The sequence below is a fragment of the Balaenoptera borealis genome, assembly GCF_965194805.1.
Source record: "Balaenoptera borealis genome assembly, chromosome: 5".
NCBI classification, from domain to species: Eukaryota; Metazoa; Chordata; class Mammalia; order Artiodactyla; family Balaenopteridae; genus Balaenoptera; species Balaenoptera borealis.
The window spans coordinates 19,249,397-19,276,070 of NC_138862.1; the positions used below are offsets into that span (position 1 = coordinate 19,249,397).

Sequence of the window (26,674 nt, forward strand, 5' to 3'; positions counted from 1 at the left end):
GTTGGAGAAAACCATAAGAGTTGGAGAAGCTTTCTACTTATAGAGTAACTTTTACAATTTCAGTTTTCCAAAGAGCGTGCCATGCTATGGTTACAGCAACTTACAGCAGGTAGTTATCTTGATCTGTAAATATGACCCCAAACATTTATACATTTTCATTTGTTCAAAATGTGAAACATAGTTTGCCTAATTATATCATTCTGCCAGATTGTACTATGCCAAAAGAGCTTTAACTTGTTCTCATTTGCTACCAGAAAAGATGAGAAAATGTTTAAAATCATGGGGGAAAATGCTAAATACCACTTCCATTTCAAGTGGGGACATGGTTAGGCTAAAAATACATGCATATTGAGTTGCTTAAGCTGATGCAGAAAAACCTTTGTTTTTTTAACAGAAAAATTTAATTGAAAATTATTTTTCCGTCTTAAAAATTAGGATACATTTTCAATAATTTCAGCCTTTTATGCAGGTCATACCAAATTTTTTTAGAAAAGTACCTGTTACTTTTCCTGTCCATGGTACTTCATGATCCTGTGTGTAATTCATTTTCAGTGGATGTGAGATAAAAGTAGCTGGTTTTTCCTATGGTTAGGATAAGTGCTAAGATTTGAATTAGGATGTAATAATGAGCAAAGGAGGAGGGAAGGGCGCTAACATGAATGAAGTGCCATGGGTGCCACCCTTTCTGCAGGGTGACTACCACATGGTATAGCATCTCATTTTCCCAGCACTCCTAGTATGTTGGCCTGTTGTCACCACTTGATAGATGAATAAACTGGAACATAGAGTGCTTAAGTTCCTTGCTCTGGGTCACAACTAACCTAAGATCAAGATGTTATTGAAATCAAGGTGTGCCTGATGACACAGTTCATGTTCTTTGCGTCTTTCTTTCCTTGTGCTGCTGAAATACACCTCCCCCTTGTCTATTACACAGAAGACAGGGACAGATGTCTTTCAATAGGTATGCCCTGTGCCAATCCCAGACCAGTTGACTCAAAATCCCCTGGTATTTTGAAAACAATTCCAGGAATATGCCCTGAAGTGAAGTATCCTTCCACTTCAGAGCAACATCTGCATTGACAACTAAACTGCTTTTATTTTTTAAAGAAAGAATTATTAAACAGTGATTGAAGTAGAAGGGAAGAAATCCGAATGAATAGTTCTCTTTAAATTTATTATTTAATTATATAACAAGAAGAAAGCTTTCTCGTTTTGGTTCAAATCTTGGAGCCTTCAGATTGGGAATTTTCAGATGTTTTCTTGAAACATGCTTAAAAGATACTTATCTTACGGTTTAGTTTCAAAATGACCTAGCAATTAATTCTTCTCATTTAAGTTCTTTTCGGGTTATTGTATCTCAGATATCTTAGATAAGATTAGGGAAGAAGAATACTTAGACACTGGAGATAGTTGAGTAATCTTTTGAATAAAACACATAAATTGATTCGACCTGAGAACATAGTGAAAACACCTAATTTCATTTTTCTGGTTGAACATGCTTTTTTTTTTTTTCTGGCTGCGTTGGGTCTTCGTTGCTGCTGCGCACGGGCTTTCTCTAGTTGTGGCGAACGGGGGCTGCTCTTTGTTGCGATGTGCAGGCTTCTCATTGCGGTGGCTTCTCTTGTTGTGGAGCATGGGCTCTAGGGCGTGCAGGCTTCAGTAGTTGTGGCTCGCAGGCTCAGTAGTTGTGGCACACGGGCTTAGTTGCTCCGCAGCATGTGGGATCTTCCCGGACCAGGGATCAAACTCATGTCCCCTGCATTGGCAGGCAGATTCTTAACCACTGCGCCACCAGCGAAGTCCCAAGCCTTTCTTCTTTAAATCAAAATCTTGTTTTCTTTTCATGTTGGGTTTTTTTTTTAATAAGCTCATAAATGCTCTGAATTCTCACTAGTCATTACTGATCTTTTGTAAAACTGCTGGTATAAGCATTATAAATCCCTTGGCTCATGAGTTTCAGACATTTTTGCTTTATAGTACACTCTTCAGTTTTATGGGTATTTATTTTTCCACATAATATAGCAGTATATGCTGCAATTCAGTAATATTGCTCAGCAGTATTAGTGGAATTCAAAATAGAAATCACTTTCCTTTTGACAACTAGTATAATGAATTGGTTGACTATTGCCAAATTTGTGAAGGCAAAAAGATCCTTTTGTAATTTCAAAAATGAATTTGACATTTATGAGTTTTTTGGCACTGTTTCAAATACTGCTCACCAGCTATCTAAAATATATAGTGTAGGATTTATCTTTTCTCTAAGGTGCAGTTATTCTGCATAGGCTAATTTCGAGATTTCTTTGGGTTTTTCAGGAATCTTAAGGTGTGATATTGATACCACCATTTACTTTCAAGGTTACAAACATTAATCTAGCAAGGCATAGGGATTTGGTGCAACGTGTGTGTATTAAACACCAACTGTTTTTACTCTATGCATGCTTGTTTCGCAAAGAATTTTAAATATAATACTGTTATCGCGAAATGGACTGTTTTCAAGATTTTCCTTCACCCTCTCCTTGAAAGGGGGGAAAGACATCCTTGCTGTGCTGCAAAATGTCTCGTGGTCTCTTAAACAACATTAACATCTTGTATGTGCTTCTTTACTAAATTCTTTGTTCTGGAATAAACGGAAAATAGGGCTTTCTTTGAAATGACTGGATATTCTGTCACTCTCCTCAAGCCTTCTTTCCTTCTGCTTTATAGTTCCCACAACAGCAGCCAGCACCCCTGACGCCGTTGACAAGTATCTCGAGACACCTGGAGATGAGAATGAACACGCCCATTTCCAGAAAGCCAAAGAGAGGCTCGAGGCCAAGCACCGCGAGAGGATGTCCCAGGTACATGTGACTTTCCATCCTTCAGTCGTACAATACTGGGGAAATCTGGATTTGCCTCTGCCTCAGAGTCTCCCCGGGGGCCCTATGGTTGATGAATGCCTAGGGGTGGGTAAGGCTCTTTAATTTTATCCAGATCTTAAAGACATAACATTTTTAATTGTAAATGTTTGCTATAAGGGCACCGATTTGGGGCTTTTTGCATTCTCCTTGAACTTGCCACCTAGGAAAGACACAGGTATAGTAAGTATAGTAAGATTTTATAAGCACAAATTAAGTTGTGTGTACACCTTTCTCGATGGTTTTGTCACTCTGTGTTTAGCGTAGTCCTGTAATGGTGTTGTAAATTAAAATCACTTAAAATGTTCGTTAGCAAAGATGAATATTTTTGTATGGAATACCAAATTATGAAAACTTTGAACCTAACATTTCTTACCGAGTTAATTCATAGGACTGTAGGAGCTTAAAACCAAAGTGAACCATAATGATCACTTTATCTAGTCCCATAAATGACAGATAATGCAGTAAACTTTCAAGCGTTTAGCTTCCCACTCTAGAACAAAGCAGTATAAGTAACACAGAGAGGCATTTGGAACCCAAGCCTTTCTTGTTCCTCGTACAATGCTCTTTTCACTATGTTGTGCTACAAACCCTGTTTTTTTTAATCATGTTCTTTATGAAACAAAAAATTGTTTCCAAAACAACTAATTTACATGTAATAATACCAACTACAATTTAAGTTATGCCTGCCACCAGGTGCTAGATGTTGTATTAGAGGTAGATAATACTGAGGATTTTAGTCCTTTGTCAGATTCAGATTCTTTTTTTTTTTTAAGGGTTTTTTTTTTTTTTTAATGTGGACCATTTTTAAAGTCTTTATTGAATTTGTTACAATATTGCTTCTGTTTTGGTTTTTTGGCCCTGAGGCATGTGGGATCTTAGCTCCCCAACCAGGGATCAAACCCGCACCCACGGCATTGGAAGGCGAAGTCTTAACCACTGGACCGCCAGGGAAGTTCCCTTTCTCAGATTCTTTATTCATTCATTCAGTCATTCAACAAATACGTATCTATCACTTACTTGCCAATCACCGTTCCAACTCATAGTCTATACCCTGAAGAGTGAACATGAAGAAATAATAGGAAAAGTCAGATTTAAGGAAACATAAATGAGTGAATGAAGAAAGAAAAATAGGGTTTTTCTTTAGGAAAGATACACACAATATGTAATCACTGTTAAGTAGGAATAGGACGACTATCAGCTGCCATACTTATTGCCACTGAAAAGACATCTTTTAAACTTAAATCCTGTCTCACTACTTGTTTCTGAAGCTCTCAGAACCTTGTTATTGCCCACAAAATCCATTTGTGGGACAATGAAGGCCCCAAAAAGAAAAATAACAAAATAAACACTAAACGCTCAGCTTGGCATTTCCAGTGCCTGCCCCCTCACCCAACCTCCTGCACCCCAAATCCAGTCATCTTACTTCCTCTCCCACCTCAACTGCTACCATCGTCATATGGGCAGCCTTAAACCACTCTGCTCAACGTATGCTAAACTCATCACGGACTCTCTTTGCTCTCAGCATTGATCTCTGGAAAGGTGTCCCACTCTTCTTCACGCTGGCACATCTCAGCCATTCCTTACGCTCACGTAGTCCTCAGAGTGAGACAAGCAATCATTGCTCTTTTGCATTTAACTAAATATTTGCTCACCAGTTTTGTTCCCCCAGCTGGATTGTAAACGTTTAGTCCCTATACATTTATATAAGTACCTTCCTAACCTTGCATTTCTATCTTGAACCCACTTAGTCATTATTTTTTTAAAAAATACAGATTCTGAATTTTTTCCAGTATTTATTGGTCATTTTGAGCCTGTTAATAGCACTGATTTCAAATACTCTTTCAGATATTATAGATCTCTCCTAGAATAGTAACTTTATTTTAGCACACCTATTTAAGCCATGACTTAGTTCATATATGTTTTGATGGACTTTCTTCATCTTTTAGATACTACCTATATCTGAGATAATTTAAAGAATGTTATCCTGGAGCAGAGAATGTTGTCTCTTAGATTCCAGTGATCATAGGAGTATGAGATGCTTGAGATCAACATTTATCATCATAATCTATGGTACTGAATTCTGGAGACTGTTTGACTTTGAACTTGCCTGCCTCTTAAATCTCTCTGTATTAGTTGTCATTTTCTCTGCATGAAACAGCAAAGTCTTTGAAGATCCATTAATCCGGATGATACTGACACTTTCATGCATGCAGTAGAAAATTGCTTTATAAGACTACATGGGGCCACTGTGAAGTCTAGATCCTGAGAATTTTTAATTTAAAAATTTCATCTTTTAAAATGATTTTTATTACAGTTTTTGTTATTATTTGTTTTCTTACAATGCAGAGAATTTGGGGGCTTTTGTTGTTGCTGGGGCTCATGATAACTCTGAACTTACAGATTTCTGTTGTTCTATGTTATGAATAGTATCTAGCAAATATAAGAAGGCGCACGATCATTTATTCCATATGATTTTAACAGTTTTACTGTATCCTTAAAGTAAGGTTCTTCAAAATGGAAGTTGACCTTTCTCTACATTTATTATTTTTATGATAGAAGCATCAACATCTTAGGAACGGCCTTTTCTCCTGTCACCAAATATAAATAAACTTAGCTCACCTGTTGGATTTGCCAGTTTATAATGGCTAATTAGGCCACAGGGGACAAAAGCATGGTCTTTAGAGCCACAAAGATCTCGGTTTATATCCTTCCTTCTCCATTTTTTTCCTGCATAACTTTGAGCAGGTAACTTAACCTGATCCATAAAAATGGGGATGGCCAAGGCTAATCTCATGTGAGAAATCAATCAAACGAGAGAGATTTTGGAAAGCTATTAACACTGGATCTGGTATTTAGCAGGTCAGGAGTGGTGCACTCTATTATCAGTGGACCTCAGTGGAAGCCATTGTTCAAAGGGAGATGTTGAGCCCACGGTGTGTGTTTATCTTTGAGTAAGTAGGCCTAGTGTGATGGTGTAGGTGAATTGTTTTATTTGGAAGGATGGAGGATATTATTAAATTGCTCTGAAAATCAAAATTTTATTTCATTTCTACAGGAATGCTTATTTTCAATGCATTAGCTAAATAAATCTCCTTAATTATTCCATGGATTCCCCTGCTCAAAGCTGAAAGTTCTGAATATACAAAGGAAGATGGTAAAGATTTAAATGTAATGCAGGAAATCAGTTTTTCACATTCCAATAAAACATCTGACTTCTCTCTCAAACTAATTTTGAGATTCCTTACCTGAAGAATTTGTGGTAGAATACTGCCACTATGAACATTTTCAAAGCAGGAAATTCAAATATTTTTATTTCAAGGCTTATCTCATCTGTAAAGCAAAAGTAGTCTTTAGTAGCCCCCATCTCACAGTTGGTCTTCATTAACTCTTGGACCCACCAAAGCATCTGGGGCATTATGTTTCTTTTCCTTCTATATTCTGTTCTTGTTCATAGCAGCTGCACATTTTCCCCAATTTTGCTGTGCATGTGTTAGGTTATTTCTTATATGCTCTTCACTTGTAACAGAGAATTCATTCCATTCTTTTTTCTCCATAATTTCATGTAAACAACATGGGGAAGCTTGTACTTTAGACAATGGATCGATGCTAACTGACAATGAAGTATCTCATTAAAAACTGACATGATGATGTGATGTGACAGTCTCACAGAACTTCTCTATCAGTAGTTACTTATGCCAAGCTTCAAGGATGTCTGAAAAAAATCAATTCCTTAGGAATAAATACCTGTAAATAACAGGCTCTTATAATACAGAAATCAGGGTTTCTTGTGCTTTGTATGTCCACAAAGTATGCAAGTACACAGCTGTCAACAAACCATTATTTTGCTTACTGGATCTTTCTGTTCTTTATATTACCTTGCTCAGGTATGAGCTACACTTAAAAAAAAACTACTTGATCGTGAGTAGTACACTTGAAAAGGAAAAGGAAGCTGTAAGTGGTGAGAATCAAACATCGTTTCCTTTCAGCAGCACCCACAGCTGCAGACTTTTCCTCTTTGCACTCAGATCAGTGAGTGAACTTCTCTCAGAGAAATCCTGAGTGAACATCATGGATGAGAAGAGGAAGTCTTATTTTCCTACAAAACAGATTAGCCTGGTTACCAAATTAGTGTTACTTACCAAGAATACTTTTTGCTACATTCAGAACATTATAACGTGTACTGTCTTGGAATTTCTGGAGGAATTTAGAGTATTCTTTGCTGTTCGTGAGGCAAGTTGGCAAGCAAAATGTTCTCATTGCCCATCAGTTCTTCAGTGGGGTGGATCTTAGGATTTCTGACAACTGAAATCTTCTTTTAGTTCCTCTATTATATACTTCTTGGTACTGTGCTCATGGCATGTGTACACATGCATACAGTTTTATATATGCTTTTTCCCCCTTCGTACTGTTTGAATTTTTATAACTTGCTTTCACAAAAGACTAAAACCAACGTGTTCAATTTAATGTTGGAAGACCTTGTACAGGTAATATATGCCTTTTATGAATCGTTGACATTTGTGCACATCAAATGAAATGACTTTCAGCGATTTCTGAAAGTAATAGAAAAGAAAAAAGACCGACTTTGTTTCAAAGGGCCATATAAAGGTGAACGTTTATGTTTACTGTACTGCTGTGATAGATTATGTACATCTTAGTGGGAGGTCAAATATTATTGAGCTAGGAATGGAACGTGATCATTTTTTTCATGTTTAAAGTGTCAAATGTAGAAGAAAAAAAAAAAACAGTGATCTAGCTCATTAAATCTATATTTGAAAAAAGCACTGATGGTTTTAAATGATTGCCTCCTTTTGTAGGTCATGAGGGAGTGGGAAGAGGCAGAACGTCAAGCAAAGAACTTGCCTAAAGCTGATAAGAAAGCAGTGATCCAGGTAAACCCTGAGTCCGTCCTCCACCAGGCATCGTACCCTTGTCGATGTAGCGCCTGCACCTTTTCAAGCATCTGCTGGAACCGCATGCATGGTTGTTCATATTTCCCTCAACTTGGACTACTGCTGATCATTGTCTGATAATTCAGTTGCTTAAACCCTGCCTTACTTTTGCTCCCAATTAGCTCATTATAATTCATTTCTTTAAAACTCATATTGTTACTTAAAGTCTAACTTTTATCAATAATATATCTTTCTGGTTGCCATAATCTTCTGCTACTTCTTCCCCGTGGCAAATTTACACGATAATTTGAATTTTTGACTGGAACCCCTCTCAGAATTGCCTTCAGGAAACCATGAGGTTATCATGATCATTTTCTTAAAGTTCTCTGAGTAAGAGAGGACTTTCATAAATATGCATGTAATTTAGAGTTTCAAGAATATATACATTTATTCTACCTTACGGTTAGTCAAATCAGTTTTCAGTGACCATATGAAATAATGATTTACACTGAGAAATTAGGTCTGGGGATGAAAAGCAGGGAAATGGAGGGGAACCCATAAGACATGCTGAATTAGTCAATTAGTCAGTTGGAATGACTGAAGTCTGAATAAAACAAAGTATGATATGCCTTTTAAAAGACTTGAATTTGCTGCTCCATCCTATTTGTCCCGTTCCCGATTGTCACGTGCCTGTGTTTGTGACGGCAGCATTTCCAGGAAAAGGTGGAATCTTTGGAGCAGGAAGCAGCCAACGAGAGGCAGCAGTTGGTGGAGACGCACATGGCCAGAGTGGAAGCCATGCTCAATGACCGCCGCCGCCTGGCCCTGGAGAACTACATCACCGCTCTGCAGGCTGTACCCCCTCGGGTAGGCTTCCCTTCACAGCTCAGGGCACAGCGGCCAGTAGGCATGGGGACACTGGGGACTGAAGGCCCTAAGAAAGAAATTGGGAGAAGTTTCTAAGAGCACCGTTATTCCCAGGTTCAACCTCAGTCTGTTTTATCTTGAAGGTTAAAGGGTCACAGGGCAGCTGCCTCCATAGGACCATCTCTGTACAGTAGACACACCTTTCCACCGAGGAGTCAGACAGGCTTCCCGGGCGCTCACAGTGCAAGACCTGATTTGAGTTGATATCCCTGGCTGGTGACAGTTCATGGTATAGTTGAAGTCAGGGAACCACAAGAGCTGGAAGGAATTTAGATGTAACCTAGCCCAGCCCCCTTATGATGTAAATGAGATCTTTAAAAGCTGAGATTTGGCTGGGTTATAAGGATTTTTAGTGGAATAATAGGAACCAGAACTGAAATTTCCTGCTGAGAGCAGCAGCCATATTCTCTGGGGATAGGAGCCCTATTTGGTCATGACGTCCACAGCAAAGGGGTTTATCTGTGGTATTCAGGGATAAATGCCCAGAAAGGCTTACCAAGCACTGCAAGCAAAGGCTTCATGGGAGAGCTTACTTTGGATGTAAGGAACATTCTGAGCATGAGTGTGTGTACATCACGTCAGCTTGTTCTATCCATTACTGAGTGAGGAATATTGAAATCTCCAACTATAATTGTGGATTGGACTCTTTCTCATGTGATACCCTCAGGTTCTGCTTTGTGTATTTTGAGGCTCTGTTCTTAGGTGCGTAAACATTCAGTGTTGTTATGTCCTCTCTACCCCCCTTATCATTATCAAATGTCCTTCTTTATCCCTAGTAACATGTTTTGCTCTAAAATTACTGTGTCTGATATTAATTAAGCTACTCTAGCTTTCTTTTAATGTATCATAGTGTATCATTTTTCCATCCTTGTGTTTTTGTTTAATCTATTCGTTTATATTTGAAGTACATTTCTGGTAGGCAGCATATACTTGGGTCTTGCCCTTTAATTAAGAAGACCATTTAATGAAGTTATTGATATGATTATGCCTAAATCCATCATCATGCTATTTGTTTTCTAGTTGTCCCATCTGTTCCTTGTTCCCCCTTTTTTTTTTTGCTACCTTTTGGATTAATTGAATATATTTTATGATTCTATTTTGTGTCCTTTTTTGCCTTTTACCTTTAACTCTTTATTAATTATTTTAGTGTTTGCTTTAGTGTTTGTAGAAAACATCTTTAACTTTTCACAATGGTATTATACCAGTACAAATGATGTTATACCACTTCCCTTATATTACAAGAACCTTACAATAAGGTACTCCCATTTCCCGTTTCCTACTCTTTGGGCTGTTGTTGTCATACTTTTTCCATACTACATTATTGTTATCTTTTAAACAGTCAATTATCTTTTAAAGAGTTAAATAATAAGAAAAATATTTATTTACCTGTATAGTTACCATTTCTGGTGTTCTTTGTTCCTTGTGTAGGTCCATCTGGAATCATTTTTCTTCTACCCAGAGGACTTCCTTTAAAATTTATTTTAATGCGTATAGATTTGTAAAGAATTCTTTTTGCTTGGGTATGCCTGACAATATCCTTATTTCACCTTTCCTTTAAAAGACATTTTTACTGGGATAGAATTCTGGGTTGAAGTTTTTCTTCGATTGCCTTAATGTTGATGCTCCATTGTCTTCCTATTTGCATTGTTTGCAACAAAATACTTATATCATCCTTTTCTTTATGTCTCTGTAAATAATATATCTTTTTTTATCTGGTTGCTTTTAGGGATTTTTCCTTTATCACTAGTTTTGAGCAATTTGATTATGATGTGTCCTGGTATATTTCAACCTGCCATTAACCCCCTCTGGCTATTTTTCATATCATACATTATAGTTTTCATGTCTAGAATTTTAATCTGGATTTTTGTATGTTTGTTTCATATTTTCCATATCTTTACTTAATTTTTGAACCTTTGGAATTTTTTTATTGGCTTTCCGGCATTGTGAAGTTCACCTTGTTGAGTGCTGGGTATTTTTGGATACCTATTACTATTCCTGAGCTTTGTTCTGTAATGCAGTAAATTACTTGGAAACAGATTAGTTATCAACCTGTGGCGAGTGATTCCTCAATCCTGAAGCAAGACCCTTCTGAGTAATCTACCATGAATGTTGAGTTTTTCCATCTAGATGATGGAAACAAGTACTATTTCTGACCCTGTGTGAACACCAGACACTGTTACCTCTAATCCTTTTGGGAGATTTTTTTCCTATGGCCTCATGTTTCTTTCATGTGCGTGCATTGATCATTAGTCAGCTGCATTCTCATAGGGCATCATCTCCAGGTTCTCTCTCTGAGCAACTCCTTCCTCTCCAGTATTTTTTCCTGTGACTGCCAGCCACCTCCGTCTCTTTAGACTCTCACCCCATATCTTCAGCTCTCTGGAATCTCCCAGGCTCTGCCTGGGTTCCCACGCCTGGAGCCACAGCCTGGAAACTCAAGGCAGTAAGCTTGGGCAATTGTAGAGCTCACAATATTTGTTTCTTATTTCTCAGTGGTCTCTGTCCTTCACCTGGTGTCTAATATCTTACAGAAATATAGTCCTATATAGTTTGTCCATTTTTTGGTTGTTACTGGCAGCAGGGTAAATCTAGTTTCCACTACTTATCTTGGCTGGAAGTGGCAGTCTGTGTGTACACTATGTAACTAAACCAAAAAACCACCCACTTGCACTGATTCTCCTCATCATTTCGATTTTTCTTTCTATACTAAGGTTCAGTGCAGAAAGCTCTGAGGAACCATAAGAGAGCTCTGGTACTCTTCCAGATAGCAAAATAGTATTGACCCTGTTTTACCAATGACGTCACTGAGACTGAGTGGCTAGTTCAGGGTGACAACCACTAGTAATGGACAGGGTAGAGCTGTGAGTCACAGGTGACCACCACAGGGCCTTCTACCAGACCAGGCTTCCTCTCGGAACAGAAAGCTTTTGAAAAAGAATATTCACATTAGCATTTTCATTTTCTCTTCAGAAAAAAATCTGTCCTGGCACTGTTCAGTAAAATTATGTTTATGTATCTGGAGAATGAGTTCCTTGGTTACTCTCTTTTTTTTTAACAGGACTTTATTTTGGGGTGCGGGGCCATCAGCATCATTTGCCAGAGCAAGGCAGGGTGGTGGGTGTTGAGACCAGAATCTTAATAGCTGACATTTAGTGAAGCGTTCCAGCTAAAGGTCCGATTTCTGAAGTAAGATCTTTGCTAAATGGTCATTGATAGAGCTGAAAGTAAGATGAGGACTGAATGGAGTCTTCAACAAATGCACATTTCAGATCTTTCAGTTCAGTCCCATCAGCCATCACAGGAAAGACAGTGACAAGAATAATTTTTGCCAAAGCTTCTTGTGTTATCAAAGGGGATAATTTCAGATTTGGTCATAATCATGCTTTCCCTGAGTCAGTTGATCACTCCGTGTAGAATTAGACAACCTGTTTATTTGAAATAAAAATTTAAAATTGGATTAAGAAGAACTATTTTACTGTCAAAAAATCAGATTGTTGTTGATTGATCCAAGGATTCATGTTGAATTCTTACCTAGAAATGCATAAAACTCTCCCATCTAATAAAAACTGGGACTGGGTAGTTACAGGCATGCAACCTTGGCATTACCTGCCATTTTTGTTAAGTTATTGTCTTTGTCTGTGTGTTTTATTTGAATTTTAATGTATAGCTTGACATGGCACTTAGCTCCACACTTCGGAAAATGCGAGAAAATTCTAAATCCCTTCTTGAGGGCTTTTACATATTGCTGTTGAAAGACATAAATCAGAAGCTTGCCAGTAACTCTCTGAGAAAGGTCATGTCTTGTATTGGAGCCATAAATAAGTATTTCTGAAATCTCCCTCATACTTACACAGTGCCTGGAAAATACAAAATATTTACTCAGTGTGAGCTGAATATAAGAAAATGAATTAGTCAAGTGTTTTTTCTGTAGATTCTGTAGCTGATAATCACGTCAGAATAACTATCCCCTTAACCCTGCCCACTTTTGCCAAATAGTCCCCAACTTCACAAACAGGAATCTGGAGCAACATGGATTGTTTATACAGTCTCTTTGAAGCTTAGGTTTAATCCATGCTTTCATTTTTTTTTTAAACCCAAGCTCGGAAGTATGATGTAATGATGTTTTTGTGCAGCTGGAATTCCTTGCTCTACCACGAATTTCATTTGTGAGTCCCTGTGTCTGTGTGTGCTTTATGTTCCAAATTTCCTTTTTGATTAATTACATTCCTACTGGCTGATACACTGAATGGCCAACCGAGAAGTGCATTGTTTGAATCATATTTAGAATTTTTATATACATATGTACTTTACATATTACAGTTGTTAAAACAGTCTCTCCATGTACGTCCATCCTCTTCCGCCCTCTCCCAACCCCCAGGAATAAAAAAATTAGAATGCAGTTGTGTCTTTGCACTAGGATAAACTCTTAATCTGTAGAGGGCTAGTAACTCTTCTAAGGACCAGCTCTTCAAAATTTTCACTTCTCTAGAAGATTCCTTGGAAAAATAAAGGAGTTACACTTTTTTCTCCAGAAAAGTTAAAGTCTTCTCCAAAATGGCATCACACATGGTTAAACTTCTATCACCCTTGGAGGCCTTTAAACTACTAAACATAAGTACTGCTTTAAACTAAGTTATCATCACAAAACACAGGACTTTGGCTTCTTATTTTCACAGAGCTCAAATTGATGCAACTCATGAAATAATGAGTTCAATACTATCTGAGCCTTCCCTCCTGTAACTGGCAGGGTCTACTTCATAGATGGAGAAAAGATTATGCTATTGCCTGACTGTTCAACATTCTGTGTAATCTGAAGAGAAACTAGACTTAAGTGGGATCCCATATAGATAAACCAAAGGCTGCATAGGAATTTCTGTTTAAAATAAACTTTCCATTGTAGGCTTAGGTCTGGAAAAACTTAGGAGCTGGAGTAAGAACTGAAGTGTTTTAAAGATAAGAGACAAAAAGCCAAAGCTTTCTACGTAATTCTTGGATTTTTGGTGTCTTTACAGATACTCAGTCTAAATCTCCATTAGACAACATCCTAATTATTATCCCGACTTCAACAACTTCTAAGAATTTTCTATGTGAAAGAAAGAATTAAACATTTTCACGTATGTCTGTGTGTCTGTGTGCCAGTAGTGTTGTTTTGGTTTTTTTCCAGTGTCTCATGAGATATCCTATCCATACTAAATTTGGATACTAAATACTGCATTGCAACCATCTTATCCATACTAAAATAAATTTCATGCTTGTATCTGATGCTTCACACTCAGACTCTCAACATTTAATTGAGCAAAAAAATTGGGGGGCAGTTTCTTTAGCACCGGCACTCTTTCCTTTCTCATTTCTTTTCTTTTTTTTTTCTAATTGAAGTATAGTTGACTTACAATATTATATTAGGTTAAGGTATAAAACATAGTGATTCTGTATTTTTATAGATTGCATACCATACAAAATTATTATATAATATTATTGACTATATTCCCCATGCTGTACATTACATCCCTGTGACATGTTTGTTTTACAACTAGAGGTTTCTACCTCTTAATCCCCTTCACCAATTTCACCCATTATTCTCCTCTTCCCCTGCTGGTGACCATCAGTTTGTTCTCTGTATCTGTGAGTCTGTTTCTGTTTTTTTATATTTGTTCATTTGTTTTATTTTTTGGATTCCCCATATAAGTGAAAACATAGAGTATTTGTCTTTGTCTGATTTATTTCACTAATTATAATACTCTCCAGATTCATCCATGCTATTGCAAGTGTATACCACATCTTCTTTACACATTCATCTGGCAGTTGGCACTTAGGTTGCTTCTGTATCTTGGCTATTGTAAATAAACCTGCTATGAACATTGGGGTGCATACATCTTTCCGAATTAGTGTCTTCATTCTCTTTGGGTAAATACCAAGGAATGGAATTGCTAGATTGTATCGTAGTTCTATTTTTAATTTTTTGAGGAATCTCCATGCTGCTTTCCATAATAGCTCTACCAATTTACACTCCCACCAACAGTATACTAGATTAGCTCAGCCAAATGTTAAATTTTCTTGAGATTCCTGAAAATGTCTTCATACAATTCTTTAGTAGAATGATTTGTGAGATTTACCATTAAGGAGCACGGTTTTTTCCCTAAATTGAGATTTTGCTCACTGCTGTTAGGTGTATTTTAACAGCAGGGCAATACGTGTTCAATAAAAAGTAGCAATCATTGGAGAAAATAAAGGACAGCAATTAGTTGGTATGCCGTGGCAGGCAAACTAGTGACAGCATGAGGAGGTACCAACTAAATCAGTCTTTAGCCAACATGAATGTTGGTGTAACTATATGTTTTATAACGTAAACAGAAACTGAGGTGCTAAACTTGACTGTTTTCATTTTTATATAATTGCTAACTGCCCTTCTCCCCGCAAGTTCTTCATTTTCTGCTCATCACTTTTGGTCGCAAAAGAAATAGGAAGCATTGATAGAATATATGTAGATAATATATATCTCCAAGGTAAATATACTGCATATACACCTCAATATAATGGATGGTAAATAAATTAAAAATTATTTGCTGACATCTTAATATGTGAAGGCGCTGAGGGAGATGAGTACTAAGAAATTTCAAACATCCTACCCTCAAGTTTTTTGGGTTTTTTATATTTATTTATTTTATTTATTTTTGGCTGCCTTGGGTCTTCGTTGCTGCGCGTGGACTTTCTCTGGTTGTGGTGAGCGGGGGCTACTCTTCATTGCGGTGCGCGGGCTTCTCATTGAGGTGGCTTCTCTTGTTGCAGAGCACGGGCTCTAGGCACACAGGCTTCAGTAGTTGTGGCACACCCGCTCAGTAGTTGTGGCTTGCGGGCTCTAGAGCACAGGCTCAGTAGTTGTGGTGCACGGGCTTAGTTGCTCCGCGGCATGTGGGATCTTCCCGGACCAGGGCTTGAAGCTGTGTCCCCTGCATTGGCAGGCGGATTCTTAACCACTGCGCCGCCAGGGAAGCCCCCAAGTTTTGAATATAATCAAAATTTTGTAAAGCTGATCAGAATGTACTTAAAAGACTACTGGCTTGAAAATCATCTTTGAGAAATATAATTATCCTGTACCTTATATATTTATTATTCATTCATTCATCATTCATTTATTTTTAGTTGAGGTTTGTAAAAATTGGTGAGCACAAGGGGACCTGTTAACTTGAGAGCTTTTAAGGACAGACCCTGTATCAAATGGTGGGTGGAAAGACAAATGGGAGAATTCGCATTTATTAAACAAAGTCCTATAAACTATGCTGTGTGGTTTGCATGCTATGCCGGAAAAACCTCTCAGTATTACCTCTTACCTTGCTTTGAATCTTTACCAAGCTGAATAGACAGATCTTACTAAAGACCAGCAGGAAGTGTGTAACGAGAGACACTAGTGTTTTCTGTTTTTAATTGAATTAAGTTAAATAGAAAATTAAGACGTATGTAGGCAAGGCATCCTCTTGAAAGCTGTCCTGTGCCTCTGAGACCCTATTCCTCACCCAGATTCCCTCCACAGCAGAGCCCCGCTTAGCCACTGTCTTCAGAGTCGAAATAGCTCTTCATCTGATGCTGTCAAACATACAGCACTGGGATGTCATATTTCGTTCTAGCAAAGGTTGCATATACATATTTATATGTCAATATCTATTTTCATTCATTCTTGAAAATGAAAACCCATTATGAAAACATAAATATTTTTTTTTAGACAAATGCATAACACATTATTTAATAATCCAGTGGTTACTTAACTCTCTGGCGTTACAGATATCTGCCCTACAGAACAGATAGCAACAAGGGATCTTCCCCCTAGAAACGTGTGTGTGTGCACACAAAATTACACATAGGTTTCAAGGAGTTCACTCATTTTGTGCAGCTTGTCCACGGATCAGTTTAAAGATCCTAGGTTATGGGCTTCCCTGGTGGCGCAGTGGTTGAGAATCTGCCTGCCAATGCAAGGGACACGGGTTCGAGCCCTGGTCTGGGAAGATCCCATGTGCCGTGGAGCAGCTGGGCCCGTGAGCCACAATTACTGAGCCTGCGCATCTGGAGCCTGTGCTCCGTAACAAGAGAGGCCACGATAGTGAGAGGCCCGCGCACCACGATGAAGAGTGGCCCCCGCTTGCCACAACTAGAGAAAGCCCTCGCACAGAAACGAAGACCCAACGCAGTCATAAATAAATAAATAAATACTTTTAAAAAATAAATTAAATTGAAGTACTTAAAAGATGATTAACTTTAAAAAAAAAAATCCTAGGTTATATTTGGATTTTTGTAAGTGTAGGGGAGCAAAATTTGCCACCCCAAAAATGTGTCTCTTTGGCATGAGGATTAATTTAGGCTGATTATTTTTGAGGCCCAAAAGACTCAGGAAGAACCTTTGACCTTCCTTCCCCCTAACTGCCTAAAAGAATGTAGACAGAGGACCTGTTCCAGGGAAGGAGCTGTCACCATAGATCACTATAGTATGAGCTAGGTGTGTAGACAGGGAGGAAAATCTGTTAAAGTTCTTCTCTATGTCCCATTGTCTCTGCAAGGCCCAGCAGACGTTTGTTTACCAAACATTTGATTTTTTTCCCTTTCCATGTCAATTGCCTTCCTCCCCTTTGAAGTCCCAACCCACTACCCCCAACATCCTCTTTTGTCTTTAGCTGGAGATGGTATTTAAGGTGAGGGTTTCAGCCGTTTTGGTGAGTTACTCAGTTTTCCTGGGTCTCTCCCATATTATTCAACTTTCGTTTGATTTTTCTCCTCTTAATCTGTATCATCTCAATTTAATTCTTAGACCAGTCAGAAGGCTAGAGGAAAATTTCTTCTTTCCCGACATAAGCTTTATCTTGAATTTCCTTATATTGTTTCTAGTAGGTCAAGGCACTGTGGTTAGGTAGAGTATGAGAAGAGAGTGAAATTGAAAGAAATATAAATATGCATATCTTTGAACATGGTGTAGCCACTTAGGGGATTTGTGAAGCAAAAATGCCAAACTCTAAGTATGAATATACAAAATTGAAGCATATTGTAATTCTCTCTTAAGAAGTCAAGAGTATGGCATGTTTGGCATTTGTCAGATGATCAGACCATTTGACAAATCTTTCTGAAGGTCTGTGGTATCTTAAAACATCTTTTGTTTACGATTTCTTCCTCAACTCTGTGGGCTTTGCCATCTGGGTTGCGTTAATAATCCTGTTCATCATTGAGGGGTTCCGCATGTTTCACTGCGTGACTAAACGAGAGTTGAAGACATACAAGTCCAAACACTTTCTGGCGCTTCTTTGCTCGCAGGTCAGCAGATCCAAGCTCTGTATCCAATGGATGCTAAGCTGGTCCAAAAGCATAAATCATGGGGTTTGGGCCAGATCCTAAATTTCAGTTGTGTATGCTGTCTTCACTAATGTATAGCTGGGGTCTGTGTAACTGAAGGAAGAAACGTTTCCTCTGCACTTAGTACTCTGACACCAAATATGTGTGGGGTTTTCCCTCACATAAAATAATTCTGACACTAACTACCTGTAGTTAGCATAGATCGCCACGGGTTAAGGTTTCAGTCCCACAAGGCTGCCTCACTTCAGAAGCCAGTCGCAAAATCCTAGATTTTCACCTTGTATTTCTGATGGGCCGGCTATAAATCGGGGGTCCCCATGACCTGCTCCTCAGGTTTGATAATTCACTAGAACAACTCACAGAATAAGTGCTTTATTTACTGTTAGCAATGTATTATAAAGGGTAGAACTCAGTAAGAGCCAGATGGAAAACTGTAGGGCACGGTATGGGGGAAGGGGTGTGCAGCTTGCATGCCCTCTCCAGCCATGGTACCCTTCTGGCATCCCAATGTGTTCTCCAGCTGGAAAGCTCTCTGAATTCCATTGCTTAGGGGTTTTCTTGGGAAGGTTCCATTAAGTAGCCATGAAGGATTAAATCATTGGCTATTGGTGATTCAACTCAGTCTCCAGCCCCTCTCCCTTCCCTGGAGATCAGAAAACGGGGCTGAAAGCTCCAACCCTCTAATCATTCGGTTGGTTCTCTTGTGTCTGGAACCAAGGACTAAGACCAAATATTGGTTCCTCTAGCAACCAGTTCCCATCCTGCAAGAGTCACCTCGTTAGCATACAAAAAGATACTCTTATCTCTCCAAGGGTCTAATAAGCTCTTGTGTCTGGAACCAAGGACCTAAGACCAAATATCATGACAAAAGATGCTCCTGCCACCAAATTTTATAAGAGTTTTAGGAGCTCTGTGTCAGGAACTGGGGGCAGAGACCAAACATGTATTTCTTATGTCACGGTAACCAAAATAAATTATTGCTGAGAACTAGCAAAATATCCCAGAAACAAACTAAAACCTACCAGATTTGACAAACTGTCCAAAGGTCCCTAATTTGTGAGCGACAGGATTAAAAACACCCTTATTTTCCATATTTTATTGTACAGTATAAACACCTTTTTTTTTTTTTAAAGTGGGAATTATTTATTAATTTATTTTTGGCTGTGTTGGGTCTTCGTTTCTGTGCGAGGGCTTTCTCTAGTTGTGGCAAGCGGGGGCCACTCTTCATCGCGGTGCGCGGGCCTCTCACTATTGCGGCCTCTCTTGTTACGGAGCACAGGCCCCAGACGCGCAGGCTCAGTAATTGTGGCTCACGGGCCTAGCTGCTCCGCGGCATGTGGGATCTTCCCAGACCAGGGCTCGAACCCGCATCCCCTGCATTGGCAGGCAGATTCTCAACCACTGCGCCACCAGGGAAGCCCTAAACACCTATTTTTAATTCCCAAGTTTGCCATCTTATAACTTGGAACAAGTGACTTAATGAGAAGGATTCTTCCTCCTCTATTTGCAAATTGGGGTTAATCATTCTACTTTTTTTTTTTTTTTTTTGTAATTAACATTGTCTAGCTTTTTGTTAGCCATGATTAGAAAAACAAAAGGATTAATCGAAGGTTGAGATGAGACTGTGAAGTAGAAAGATATGTTCCTCCCTGAGAAGAGAACGATTGTTAGGACAGACGGTATGGAGGCTTTGGTGCCTTGTCCCTGTTAGGAAGTCGTCTGCCTCCTTGTGGAGGAGGGGTGGGATGGGAGATGGCTTTGCCTGTGTACTGCTGTGCTGTGTCACAGCACAAGCCAGAGCCAAATAGTAATCTGGATATGCTGGGAAGGGATGTGTCTAATGCCTCCATACTACCAAAACTGAGGAACACTGAATGGAGCCGGGCATGAGAATCTACTCCCACGTCCTCTGTGGCTTCTTCAAGACTTCTGTGTTCAACCTGACATAGAATTGTCATTTGCCTTCTTACACTCATGTCAAACTATTACAAAAATCATTTATGTGCTCTTCTGAAGAAAGGAATATGCATGAATTTTGCAGTGGACTTTAAAAATTTAGCTCAACTCCTAGCTTTAAACCTTTGTGATCAAAGGTTCCCATGGAAGCTTCCCCAAATGGTTTTTTTTTTTGAGATTTTTCTTGCCACAGTGAGAGTGCATGTGAAATGCTGAGGAAGGTCTACCGTGGCAAAATAAACTCATCCAAGAGACCATCTCAAGCCGAAAGAGGTTTAACTCTGTTAAGGGAGTTTTTTAAACCTGCACACAGAGATTTTGTACATTGTACATTTATATGCTCAAGATATCTCAGAATCCAAGATGTAGAACTGTGAAAATAATGGCCCTGAACCTACTTATGAAAACAGGAGAGAATTGCATTTTCTTGGTAGGTGATTAACTTCCCAAGTCACGGGGTTGGAAACCACTAGGGTGCAATTTAATGCTTCAGGAAAGGGTTTTCTGAATACGTCCCTTGTGAACTAGAAAGGTTAGGGTGCTTCCCCATAAAGTGACTCATTTACTTCCTTCTTCTTGACAAGATTATGCTTAGGGCTTTTAAAGGCTCTTGACAGATCATTCCCTCCCATCAGGAGATGGTTTCAGGCACAAGTGTCTGTTATGATAAGATGCCAGATTTCTACATCAAGCATAACGCTGCAAAGAGGCACAGTGGAGCTGAACAATCATGTTTTAATATACCACAGTTCCAAGTGAACTGTGGAATAGAAAGCTACCCACTCAGACGTGATTGGCATTGAGTCAGTCAAATGTGTCTGATTGATCCAAAGTCCATGGACACCAAATTTATGAAATTGCATAAAAGGACCAAGTGAAAAAGACAATACATCTGAGAAGTGGGAACATTAATTTCTTAAAGTTACCTATTAGAGGGAAAGGCTGTGAAATTTCTTTCAAAATTCCATGCATCAGCCTGACATCAAAACCCAAGCCACAAGAAGACAAACTGTAACATCTTTTGAAATTAAGGATATGAATCTTGTGGACACTGGGGTTTGAACATTCTGTAGAGCCTATGAAATATTTTCTGGGAAGAGTTCCCCATTAAAACAGCTCCCTAAAGGACCCCAACACACTGGGTGGATAGATCAATAGGTACCAAAAAATTGGGAATGCATCTCTTCTTGGTTGAGAGATGGTTATTTTCAACTCAGATGCCGTGAAGGATGTATTTTTGCCACTGGAACTACTTGTGCAAGTTATATTTAGCTCTAGGTTATTCATTAATTTAATTAACATTTTTTGACAACCAAATTATGCCAGGAACTGAGCCAGGAGCTAGCGATATGTTACACTCTTGTTCCAAGAGAGGGAAGTGGTTAATGTTCCAAAATGTAAATCTTCTATTTTCAGGTTAAGTATAATACATTTTAGAAGGGCCTACTCTTAATCCTTTACGAAATTTCTTTTTGAAATGATTTTTTTTTAATTCAGTGTGATTGTGAAGTGAATTTAATGTGTACTGAAAAGTGCTACATCTGATGCAAATAGGTACTTCGTAATTACGGGCTAAACACTCAGAAACAATAATGACGATAAAAAAAGGATTGGATATAATTAGTCCCCCTGGGGCAGATCTTTTCCCTTTATTATCTCTGTTCTTTGCTATAAATTTTAATAATAAGATTAGCCATTCAATGGCAATATAACCAGATTTCAGTATTAATGCATAGAATATTGTGAAATGAGGGGAATTTGGCAGAAAAAAAATGTTATTACTAGTTACAGAAGATGTTAAAGACTTGAGAAAGGTTGAAATTATATGCATAGAGGTTAAAATGTTTCCTAATCTCTGCTTACTGTCAATATCCTTGCAATGAGCCACTGAATTCTTAAGCTTGTTTTTCTAATCACCTGAATAATTCTGTCTTAAATGTAAGGATCATGATGATAGAATAGCAGTTACTTTAAGAGAATATATTTCTATAGAGATACCAGGTATTTTTTCCTATCATTTCTATATGAATGTTCTGAGTTTTTAATTACAATTTTATGAAATTCATCTTTGTCCTAACATAATGAAATAAAATTCCCAAAACAATGGAGGTTCCCTGTTATTCTGTGATACGTGAAATAGCTCTAGAAATAGTTTTAAGCCTTGGAAATTCTGCGTTCTGGCTAAAAATTGTAAAGACAGTTATTTCTGTATTTGAATGAAACACGCATGAATCACATGTCAAAGGCAGAACTCTTTTTTTTTTTTTTACACTAAAGTAAATGAATATACAAAAGTACAAAGGAACGTTATCTATTTTTCTTTCTTAACTAAAATAGCATTTGTTTATGAGGTATCGTCTGCCATTTTATTTGACATGATTTATCTGACTACTCCAACATAAAAACTAATCTGATTTTTATATTTTTCATTTCTAAGCACGATCCTTAGAAATATGTTTACATGAATAAATCAACCAAACAGAACCTTGTAATTCATTTAATGAGGGACGTCAGAGTGTCTTTCTGAATGTCTTCCTGAATTCTCGTGTCCTGAGGTGTAGGCAGCGGGAAGGAAAGGCTGGTGTATGTATAGATGCACACGCAGTGTGTATCTGAGCTCACATAAACAGTGATGAGGTCATGGCTTACACTGGGCTCTTAGGGCTCATTATCCTACAGGAGCTTTGTTCCCCAGCAGAGAGAGGCCTGGGCCATCACGGGAGCCCGGTGTGCTACTCTTTCATTGTCAAGCTCTAGGGATTTGGGGGGGGGAAAGTTTGGAATATATTTCTGAATATACTTCTGAAACATATAATGTCGGTATTAAAGGAGATAAGCAATTTTCAACATGCGAACACATTAAGCATTTAATTATCCATCTTAGTAGAAGATAAGGATGGGTTTAGAACTAGAATCCATGAATGTCACAAAAGCCTAACTTTTTATTAATACCTATAATCTTTTTCCAGTAATCCTAAACAGATTGACAGAGGACCTTCCTATCTTGCTATTTCTCCTCCCTACATCCGAGGCATTAGCTAAAGCACAGCGGAATGCCAAAAACCAAGGACAGTATTTCCAAGATTGAACAAATCTGGATGATTTTCAGCACAATTAAAAGAGCGGATATTAGCGTGTCCCAAAATAATATTATCTGAGCTTATAAAAACTAGAAATACAGGCAAGGACTTCTAGAACAGGCTCTCATTTCTAACTATTCAGCGATTTCTTTCAGTTTCCAGTTCTATAGGTTACTTTGTGGAACATGTCTTTGGTGTGGTCCATTTTAGAGTTTCCTTGAAAGGCAGGATCACATAGTGATCAGGAGAACGGGCTGCGGAGCCAGTGTTGGGCTACCTGTTCTTGCTGTACCCCTGGCTAGCTCTGTAACTAAATGGAACCAGCTTCATAGTCCTAAACCTCCTTTGTGCCTTGTTCGCTTCATCAGTGTAGTGGGGCAAGCAGCTGTACCTCTGTCACAGGGTTGATAGGAAGATTTAATGAGTTACTATGAATAAAGCACTTGAAACACCATCTCATTCATATAAGCAGTCAATAAGTACTGAACTGTTATTGCTTAGAAGAAAGGGAAAGGGGGAGGGGATGGAGGTAGGGACTGAGTAGAAGAAATAAGCGTGTACTGAGTAGCAGCTGTGGATGCAGCATTGTGTGGGAAACTAACACACAACGTTTTTAATTCCCACATACACCGTATGAAAGATCATTATCTGAATGGTACAGATGAGGAAGATGAGGCTTAGATATTTTGTGACTCGTGTTTATTTTTAAATTAATGTTAACATTAATAATAGCAAGTGGGAATCGATACTGTTTGTGGTGATAGTGGAAAAAAGCGGTGGGGAGAGACCCAAGTGTCAGTTGGCAGAATTCAACTTAGAGCAGCAATGCCAAGGCCAGTTTGGAGCAGTTATATCCTAGTGCCCATGCTTGGAGGTGACGGTCCTCTGAGGACAACATGCCTTGTAGAAACATAGGTGACTAACTACAAAAAAAAAGAAAAGAAAAAGAAGAAGAAAAGAAAGTTATGATGAAGAACAATCTTTATGTTCAATTGAAGTATTGTTTCTTATTTGAGCTCTTAAAGAAAAAAAATTCCATTTTTTTTTAAAACAACAAAGCCTTTTCAAGAGGAAGGAAATGAAATAGAGCACCTGAGAAAGCACATTCAGACAGTCGGCTGGGACACCTTTGATGAATGCAATTAGTTGCAGTCTCCAATTTTGGAAGCATAATTGCAGTAGAACTAGAGGGACTTTTTTAGGACTTGGTGTTGAATAAGGAACAAGCATGTATGTAATATCTTGATTGCACAGTCCTGCATATAAAATATCCATTGCATTCAACAATACTCGGCCTTCGATTTCTGACCCCAAAATCAGCTTTTTAAATATATATATTTAAAACCTATTGTCTTTTAAATATGTATATTATCGATGAAGTTTGTCAGTTTTTATCTCTTTTACTACTTTTCACCTTTTCAGATTTAAAAGGCCATTCCCTGATTTGTAGGGTCAACCAGATTTCAGAGTACCAATGAAAACTGTAATGATGTGCTGCCCAAAACTGTTTCAAGCTGTGATGTCTGCCTATTTTGGAGATTATGGAGAAGCACATTAGGATAAAAGGATAAAAGAAATAAATAAGGCAGATGATAAAAGAAATAAATAAGGCAGATGAACTCAGGCTTACTTTCTTTTCATTGTATTTCTTTGTTTGTTTTTCTTAAGTATAGGAATGTGGCCTGTGGAAGGTATGGTACAGAGCACCCTCTCTGAGTCAGGCACTGTATATTGTGTGATTCCTGATAAAGAAAGACAAAATCTAGCCCTTAAGAATCTCACAGTTGAAGAGAGCAGTCAGAAATGCAATAATGGGGGTTTGCATAGCATTTCATGGGAGCACAGAGAAAGGGTACCACCTCTACCTGGCATGTCAGGGAGGTGGCCCTAAGTTAAGCAACAGGAGAAGGGGAGGCACGTTCCATAAAGTATTGGAAAACACACACACCATCTCTGTGAATAAATTCTCTACCTTCCAACTGGTTTTCAAGGTGCTCATGACTCACAGGTTAATAATAACTAGATAGACACAAATGGCCAAAATTCTATTTCTGATATGAACTTGCCTAGGTAATTTTTCTTTGTTTGTTTTAATGAAGAAGAAACCTGTATCTTTGGAAATCATTTTTAAAAATCACATAGTAGAATGCATGTAGCAAGAGAATTGTTAAAGATAGAGAAAGCAGACCTTGTCCCTTTTTTTTATGAGGATGAATGCTTTCAAGTAAGACTGGAATAAAAATGAAATGGAATCAATTAGAAAAAAAATAGAAACACTTAAGAAGAAACTTAATTGTTGCTGAAAGAATTAGAATCTGATGGCATGGAAAGGATTTAATTAAACTCCAAAGTAAAATAGTACATTGGCCTTTCTCCCAGAAAAATATGATGTCTCTTAGAGCTTATCAGCTATTTCTTGGCCTGCAAATTAGTAGTGGTTATCTATTATTTTTCTCATTTTGATTATTACATGCTACTGATGGTGGGATTATTTGTGCAACAGTTACTGCTGAGACAACAATTAAGACTGTGCAGATAGAATTGTAGTCTCATATGCCCCTGTATATTTGGGTGGGAAAATGGAAAGTACCTAACTTAAATCTGACAGATCCAAAATCAACTCTCCTTCAATAGCAGAAGGCACTATTTTAAAAGAAAATGTTAACAAGGATAGCCATCATCATATGTGTCAAATGCTAAGTGCTGTTACAGAATTGAAAAGTGACCAATCAAGTAAGAATTACCTAGTAAGAAGGGAATGGAGAATTGCAAAAACGTGACTCACAGTGCTTTCACATCATGAATGAATTAGCGGGACCTCTGACCCAAAGCCATTGGAAGAAGCAATATTTTGGACAAACCTGAACTTTTTTTTCCCCGTACAGCCTCGTCATGTGTTCAACATGCTAAAGAAGTATGTCCGTGCCGAACAGAAAGATAGACAGCATACCTTAAAGCATTTTGAACATGTTCGCATGGTGGATCCAAAGAAAGCTGCTCAGATCCGGTCCCAGGTAAGCACAGAATGTGGTAATCATGCAACTTGGACAATTCAGTGTTCCTGCCCTTTGAGTCGGATCTTTAGGTATTCCCAGAATAGCCATGGGTGTTGGACCTCTATAGCAAGAGTTCTTTAATACCTGGTAAATTCTAAAGGCTTGTCCTAGGGCAACATGTGGTTTGGCACTTTCTGAGTTATGAAAATAAGAAAGAATATAAAAATCTTGAGTGTCTACTGCTACTGATTCTTAAGGAACCATCAAACTCTGATGACTAAAATAAAAACAAAATTGTATAAACCAAAACCGCTAAAATTTGGTTCAACTAAATTATAGAAGCCAATCATAAACTCCATTTCTACTGTAATGCTTGGAGATAATGTGAGACTAAATGAAGCTTGGTAGTGATAAGTGTTATACTCTGCTATTTTCAAAACTTGACAACTGGGATCTATCTACCTCTGGAAATCTGAAATTTTACATTTCCTTAAACAGAAGAATTTTTTGAAATATCTATCATGAAATATCTATATTTCATGTGAAATATCCATATGATCCCATCTATTGGAAACTTTGCAAAGACATATATATATGGA

At 38.1% G+C, this 26,674-nt stretch overlaps 1 protein-coding gene across 7 annotated transcripts in view; it reads left to right on the forward strand.

Moving 5' to 3' along the window:
- APP (amyloid beta precursor protein) overlaps positions 1 to 26,674 on the forward strand; it is a 274,620-nt gene that overhangs the window by 181,574 nt on the left and 66,372 nt on the right. For all 7 annotated transcript variants that reach the window (XM_082391920.1, XM_082391921.1, XM_082391922.1 and 4 more), the window contains 4 exons: positions 2,704 to 2,837; positions 7,712 to 7,786; positions 8,495 to 8,653; positions 25,965 to 26,093. In XM_082391920.1, coding sequence (XP_082248046.1) covers positions 2,704 to 2,837; positions 7,712 to 7,786; positions 8,495 to 8,653; positions 25,965 to 26,093 — 497 coding nt within the window. The remainder of the gene's footprint in view (positions 1 to 2,703; positions 2,838 to 7,711; positions 7,787 to 8,494; positions 8,654 to 25,964; positions 26,094 to 26,674) is intronic.